This window comes from Penaeus japonicus, unplaced genomic scaffold (genome assembly GCF_977035675.1).
Source record: "Penaeus japonicus unplaced genomic scaffold, GWHDUDI00000001_assembly GWHDUDI00000008, whole genome shotgun sequence".
NCBI classification, from domain to species: domain Eukaryota; kingdom Metazoa; phylum Arthropoda; class Malacostraca; order Decapoda; family Penaeidae; genus Penaeus; species Penaeus japonicus.
Window position 1 is genome coordinate 1,704,620 of NW_028234410.1, and position 7,500 is coordinate 1,712,119.

The 7,500-nt window shown below is 44.3% G+C and overlaps 1 protein-coding gene across 2 annotated transcripts in view; it reads right to left on the reverse strand.

The window, feature by feature from the left end:
• LOC122253917 (uncharacterized) overlaps positions 1-7,500 on the reverse strand; it is a 35,125-nt gene that overhangs the window by 921 nt on the left and 26,704 nt on the right. For both annotated transcript variants that reach the window (XM_086538893.1, XM_086538894.1), the window contains exons 17-27: positions 5,836-5,998; positions 4,605-4,731; positions 4,311-4,496; positions 3,888-4,030; positions 3,365-3,500; positions 3,154-3,254; positions 2,358-2,535; positions 1,890-1,989; positions 998-1,191; positions 353-625; positions 1-11 (exon numbers count right to left, since the gene is read on the reverse strand). The exon at positions 1-11 is cut by the window's left edge and continues 921 nt beyond it. In XM_086538893.1, the coding sequence (XP_086395019.1) occupies positions 1-11; positions 353-625; positions 998-1,191; positions 1,890-1,989; positions 2,358-2,535; positions 3,154-3,254; positions 3,365-3,500; positions 3,888-4,030; positions 4,311-4,496; positions 4,605-4,731; positions 5,836-5,998 (1,612 nt within the window). The remainder of the gene's footprint in view (positions 12-352; positions 626-997; positions 1,192-1,889; positions 1,990-2,357; positions 2,536-3,153; positions 3,255-3,364; positions 3,501-3,887; positions 4,031-4,310; positions 4,497-4,604; positions 4,732-5,835; positions 5,999-7,500) is intronic.

Genomic DNA, 7,500 nt, shown 5'->3' on the forward strand with positions numbered 1-7,500 from the left:
CTCTCCGGGCTCTTCGTGAAAAAAAGAAGAAAAAAAAATCAGCGTTTAGAGAATTGTGTGGTAAGAATATAGATTGGTCGTAGAAAATATAGAAATGGATAGACGATATGCAGATAGCTTTTAATAAAATAAAAAAAAATGATTCCGCCAAAAATAATCAGTGCATAGAAAGAAATTAGAATACAAGTATAAACAAAGTAAACCAAAAACCAATACCAATTACACATTCTATATCCCTTCTTTTAAGCTAAAGGACACGTAAATAAGCAATAACCCACAACAACAATCAGAAGAAGTAAATCAAAAGTCAATTCGGACTGAGGGAGTCGACGAAACAGAAGCCATTACTCACGGACGTCCAGAGTTCGTGATGACAGCGTCGTCCTGTTGCTCACGATACCCGAGATCGAGACCGTGCTGACGAGGACGGTGTAAGACGTACACGGGCTGAGGTCCTGGAGGTGGAGCTCCTTCTCGCCGACGTCCTGGCAGGTTTCGTGAGGAGTGCTCGGCTCATAGTAACACACGTGGTAGTGGTCGATGCATTTCTCCAGCGACGCCCACGATACCAGGAGGGAGCTCGTGGTAACGTCATTCACAAGGAGACTGGTGACTGGTTCTGGGTCTGTTGGATAGATTGGGAGAGAGAGATCAGTCGGTGGGATTTTAGGATAGTGGATACTCGTTGTGTGCATGAGTGATACTGGTTAGGTCGTTTTGTTATGATATAGTTTTACCGACATTCCTTTTTTTTCCGACATATCCTAAAACTAATCTAAAACGGGAGACTGAGACAGACAGAAAGTTACGCAAGATTTCAAAATCCGCAAATATTCCTTTGGGAACCGTACCTACCTAACCCATCCTCCCAGATATATATATAGGAGAAAGAGACACGACCGAAAAATCAACCGAAACAAAGCAATTCTGTGAGGTTTGTGAACCATCACTCACTCGGACCATCGAAAGGACGCGCATCTCCCTTCACGGGACGTACCTGGATCCTCCAACGTGGCAGCCTCCCGGCGAACTCCCGGCCCTATCTTTCCCGTTTTCGAGACTGCCGACACGTCGATGGTGTAGTTCGTGCAAGGGAGGAGGGGGTACACCGTAGCATAGTGCTGCCCTCGCGCGTTGATCAAGGCTGTGGCGTGCACAGTCTTCGTCACTTCACCGTAGGAGATGACGTACCTACAAGGAGGCCATTCTGGTTTACTCTTTTTGGGGAATTAGAAAAATAGAGTGATCTTCTGATAAGTTTTTTTTTTTCTGTACGATTTTACAGACTTTTTAGGTTTAGAGAATTGCTAGAAAAGATTTCTGGAAAGTTGGAGAAAATGATAGATATAGATGAATGACCTTTTACATCAGGAGTTTAGAATTTGTCCATCGTCATAGTTCTCGGATATATATATATATATATATATATATATATATATATATATATATATATATATATATGATATTTGATAACCAGAAAAATGGCAATGGTGTTTGTATATTCATATTACATTAGCTTAACAAGCATTGCAGAATAAATTTCGTAAATGGGTAAATATAACACAGTATGACCTAAAGCACTTAAACTAATCATACCCAAAGATTGGTACGAGTCGATCTCAACCGTACATTCACACCTAACCAGAATATAGTTACAATCCCACACTAACTCCTAGTATAACCATTTCTCAAGGGAACGATCAACTTCTGAACTTCTGAACTAGATCAAATAGCCAAAAAAGTGCGCAAATTTTGATAGGTAAATAAATAAGGAAAGTGAACTAGGTAAATAAATAAGGAAAGTGAACTAGGTAAATAGATAAGGAAAAGTGAACTAAGTGAACACATGGCGCTAGAGGGAGGGGGGGGAGGGTCTTTGCTTCGAATACCTGTCGATGCACTGGACTCGAAGCAGAGGGTCGTCCCACGTGATGGTAACTGAGTCCTCCCTCACGAGGTCCACCAGCACGTTGCGAGGGGCGTCGGGTTCTGGTCGGTGGATGAGGAGGCGTGGTTAATCACAGATGTCATGATTTCTTCGAAAGTGTTTTTTTTTTTCAGATTCACACACACATGCGAACTAATAGAGCTACACGCGCACGCATACACACACACACACACACACACACACACACACAAGCTCAACCATGTACATAGATCTATACCGCACTTATACACACACACACACACACACACAACCATATACATATATACATAGATCTATACCGCACTTACACACACACACACACACGTAACACACATTCCCATCCACACACGCACACACACACACATACACATTCCCACCCACACAAACATTTCCTCTCTCTCCTCTTCTTCCTTTCCCCTCTTTTCCTTACCCGCATCGGCGCTGTTGACAAAGAAGTCGAGTGACTGGCTGCGTCGACCTGAGGGGGAGAGCGCCCTAACCGACACCTCGTACACGGCACAGGCCTCGATGCCCTGCAATGTGTAGGTTGCAAGCGCCGTCCGCTCGCATATCTTGGTGGCCTCGAAGCCGAAGGGCCGGTAACACACCTGCCGACACGTGAGGTTTTGAAAACTGTACCTTTTATTTTTTTTATTGGGTTGATGGGAAAGTCGGAGATCTTTTGGTTGTTCTGCTGAAAATTAGGGCTTTTCTGTGTTGATTGTCGTATTTTGATACTTTTTTGTACTGTACACCCACCCACCCACCCACACACACATGCTTATGTATATGTATATATATATATATATATATATATATATATATATATATATATATATATATATATATATATATATACAATACACACAACACACACACACACACGCACACACACACACATATATATATATATATATATATATATACATATATATATATATATATCTACATATGCATATATCTATCTATCTATCTATCTATCTATCTATCTATCTATATATATATATATATATATATATATATATATATATATATATATATAAATATATATATATATATATAAATAATAAATAAATATATATATATATATATATATATATATATATATATATATATATATATATATATATGTGTGTGTGTGTGTGTGTGTATGCATCTCTATGTATGTACAGTATGTATAACCCATTCAGTTTCCCTTGCTCTCCCTTGCACCCGTGGCCCCGTACCTCGAACTGGCTGATACACTTAGAGTTGACAGCCTCCCAAGACACGGTGATCGTAGTCAAAGTATTATTCAACTGCACTCCGTTGGAAGGCGCTTCTGGATCTGTTGGAGAAATCACCACGTGTATTGCAATGCAAAGCCGCTCTTCATAATGCAACTAAAAACTGATAAAATTTTATTCATTGTGCGTCATTTTCAGCCCATAACATTACCGGTGTCAAGTGTGTTGGCTTTGGTAAATGCAGGCTGTCCTGCGCGGTCATCCTCGCCCACATAGAAGTACGGCGTGAGTTCGAAGGTCTGGAGGCTGCATGGGTCGAGGTAGGTCACGTTGTGGTGGCAAATGGTCTGTAATGGTCGCGGTAAATGGTATACTCTTGCTTCTAAGGTCGATGATTCTACTCTTACGGATATCTTTATGCAGAGTATAAGAAGCGTGATGAAAATCGAAGAGAGAATTGCAGTAGTTATGATTGATAAAGTGAGTTGGATTTTAAATGTTTTTTTTTAAGTAATTAATCAAGAATTGTTCAAGTTTGTTTCAAAGACAAACTGTCTGAACCTGTAACCTTAAACCATGATAAATTTTCTATCCTTTTTTATCTCTCTATTTCGTATCATCAGGAAAACAGAAAATTTCATAGTCGACTCATGATCCTCTCCTACCTAGCCTTATCAGAAAAAAAAATGAATCCCCGAAAATACCTCGCAGGACTCTCTCTCTACAGTACTCACCTCCCTGCACAAGAATTCCTGCGAGAAGTCGTTGTTGATAAGGAGTCGGTACTTGTGAAGATCCAGGTCCGAGGAAGTGATCTCCCAGCGCAGGAGAACCCACGTCTCGCCCACAGCCTCCGCCTCTAGGTCCAGGATGTAGCCTGTGGGAACATAACATTAGGGACTCCTTTGGGGAGAAGAAAACGGTTTGTGTGTGAAGTGATAGTGGTATTTTGTGGTATGCTATGTTGTGATATGTCATGTCATGTCGATGTATGTGGTGATTGAGAATAACGATAATGATATTGGCAATACAAGAAACTATAATAGAAACAATAATACTAATATAGAGCTTTCAGTCAGAGAAAAAATAAATGAACTCAATTGCGTAGTTTTGGGACTTTTAATTAACAACCAAGATACAAGTCCACCAGACATCACCTCCCAAAGCGCCCATGTCAATTTCGCATTTCCCAACGTTCCCCATCGAATCCACGCCGATGATATCCACTTGCGAGGTGCAGCAGTCGGCGGAATACGTAATGTTGACGCTCTCTTTGGTGCCAGGGTCCAGGCCAGTCACCACGGACACGAAGCCGTCTGGGCGAGCGTAGACGTTGCTGAGACCTGCCGGAAGGAGGAGACGTCGATGGTCGGGTGTTTAGACGTTTTCCTGACGTGTATAAGTGGTGTTTTAATGGATTACGTTTAATGGGTGTTGCATGGATGACCTACCAGAGCCTACGTCCTGAAGGGTTGCTTCCACGGTCCAGTTCTTCTGACTGCAGATGCCGTTATAGGTGAATCCGGTGCAATCTGGTTCATTTGCAAGAGTGCAGGTCGGGCGTACGTCGTCCTCCGTCTAGATCCAAGAAATACAACAGTTATGAATACTGATTTGAGATTGTTTCTTCATGATTTTTTTTTTTTAGAATAATAGATTAAGCAACTACCGAAATGACCGTGCAGTTGCCAAATCGGGATATGAATCAGATACCCTACATTGTGAAATAATTTATTGCCATTCAAAACTTCTACGACCAACCATCTCATTACTGTCCTGCTGTGACTTTCCCTCCTTATTATCGCGGCTCATAGCTTGCTTCCTCTTTCCTGAAGCTCATGTCAGTTATCGTACACCTCATTCCATCTTGACAACTGATACATTACCTTCATAAGTTTATCACTAAAATCGCCTCATTCGATTCATCGTGCAATGAAAACCTCCCGTGCAACATTTCCCGAATTTGTGATCATAAATTCTTCATTCACGATTGCAAGCAGACCGTTCTGATTGACACTCCCTCCCCTACCCCTTTCCCTTCCCCTTCTTCGCCTCCTCCCCTTCCCCTCTCCTTCCCCTTCCTCCCTCCCCTTCCCTTCCCATTCCCCTTCCTCCCTCCCCTCCTCTTTCCCTCCCCTTCCCCTTCTTCCCGCCCACCCTTCCCCTTTCTCCCCTTCTTCACTCCTTCCCCTAACCCTCCCATTCTTCTTCCTCCCCCCACTCCTCCTCTTTCTCCCCTCCTTCCCCTAACCATCCGGATCCCCCACCCCTCCCCTTCCTCCCCCCACTCCTCCCCCCACTCCTACACTTCCTTCCTCCCTCCCCTTCCTCCCCTTCTTCACTCCTTCCCCTTCCCCTTCCTTTCCTCTTCCTTCCTCCCCTTCCTTTCCTCTTCCTTCCTCCCCTTCCTCCCCCCACTCCTACACTTCCTTCCTTCCTCCCCTTTCTCCCCTTCTTCACTCCTTTCCCTTCCCCTCCCCTTCCTCTTCCTCCCTCCCCTAACCATCCCCTTCCCTTCCCCTTCCCTTCCCATTCCCCTTCCTCCCTCCCTTCCCCTTCCTCTTCCTCCCTCCCCTAACCATCCCCACCCCTCCCCCTTCTCCCCATTCTTCACTCCTTCCCCTAACCCTCCCCTTCCCCCTCCACCCCTCCCCCCAACAAAGAAAACAAAGAACACCTCACCTTCGGCACGACGAGAAAGTGGGTGATGGCGGTGTTGACGGAGTACGTCTGCTTGAGACTCTGCGCTGTGACCATGACGGTGCTCACAGTGCCAGGGGCGGTGCCAGTCTTGACCCTGAAGTGTGCCGTCACTGTCCCGCTGCCGCCCTCCGTCAGGTGGATCCTGGCGATGGGTGGGGTGGAGGGGAGGTTTGGGTGAGTGGTGTTGAGGTGGAAGGGAGGTTTGAGTGAGTGGAGTTGAGGTGGAAGGGAGGTTTGAGTGAGTGGAGTTGAGGTGGAAGGGAGGTTTGAGTGAGTGGAGTTGAGGTGGAAGGGAGGTTTGAGTGAGTGGAGTTGAGGTGGAAGGGAGGTTTGAGTGAGTGGAGTTGAGGTGGAAGGGAAGGTTTGAGTGAGTGGAGTTGAGGTGGAAGGGAAGGTTTGAGTGAGTGGAGTTGAGGTGGAAGGGAGGTTTGAGTGAGTGGAGTTGAGGTGGAAGGGAGGTTTGAGTGAGTGGAGTTGAGGTGGAAGGGAGGTTTGAGTGAGTGGAGTTGAGGTGGAAGGGAAGGTTTAAGTGAGTGGAGTTGAGGTGGAAGGGAAGGTTTGAGTGAGTGGAGTTGAGGTGGAAGGGAGGTTTGAGTGAGTGGAGTTGAGGTGGAAGGGAGGTTTGAGTGAGTGGAGTTGAGGTGGAAGAAAAAATCTGGATGAGTGGAGTTGAGGTGGAAGGGAGGTTTGAGTGAGTGGAGTTGAGGTGGAAGGGAGGTTTGAGTGAGTGGAGGTGAGGTGGAAGGGAATGATTGAGTGAGTGGAGGTGAGGTGGAAGGGAGGTTTGAGTGAGTGGAGGTGAGGTGGAAGGGAAGGTTTGAGTGAGTGGAGTTGAGGTGGAAAGGAGGTTTGAGTGAGAGGAGTTGAGGTGGAAGGGAATGATTGAGTGAGTGGAGGTGAGGTGGAAGGGAATGATTGAGTGAGTGGAGGTGAGGTGGAAGGGAAGGTTTGAGTGAGTGGAGTTGAAGTGGAAGGGAATGATTGATTGGAGTTGAGGTGGAAGGGAGGTTTGAGTGAGTGGAGTTTAGGTGGAAGAAAAAATCTGGATGAGTGGAGTTGAGGTGGAAGGGAGGTTTCAGTGAGGGTGTTGAGGTGGAAGAAGGCTTTGGGTGACTGTTGTATCAAGAGGTGTGTCAATGTAAAGCTGGTTTAAGGTTGAAAATAGCATATTATAGGAAAACATATTTGAGGAAGTTAATACAAGGAAGGGTTGTTTACAGAAGGAAAAAGACTACGAAGAAAAGGAGCCTTGGACTCAATTTCATTCATTGATTGCGGAAGAGAAAAGAAAATGATCAGTTGAAATTGCAACATTAGAGAATTACTCTGCAATGATACTTTATCAAACGCGACATACTCTGGCCAAGTTTGAGCATCACCATGTATTATACAATAGATAATTCGAATGGTATATTTCATCCTGGCTTATTGCGTTACTGAAATAATTTAACATTTATGTTTATAATATTCACCCAATCCAAAAAAAAGTATCATCTTTTAGTAGAAATATTTACGATACGACAAATACCACATTAAATGAACTCCTTTCTAGACTGGTTTGAAAAAGGAAAGGTCTAAAATCTAACTTCCACGCACAAGTAAAACAAGGAACCGTAACCACTGCCAGTCAGGTTAGAAAGGAAG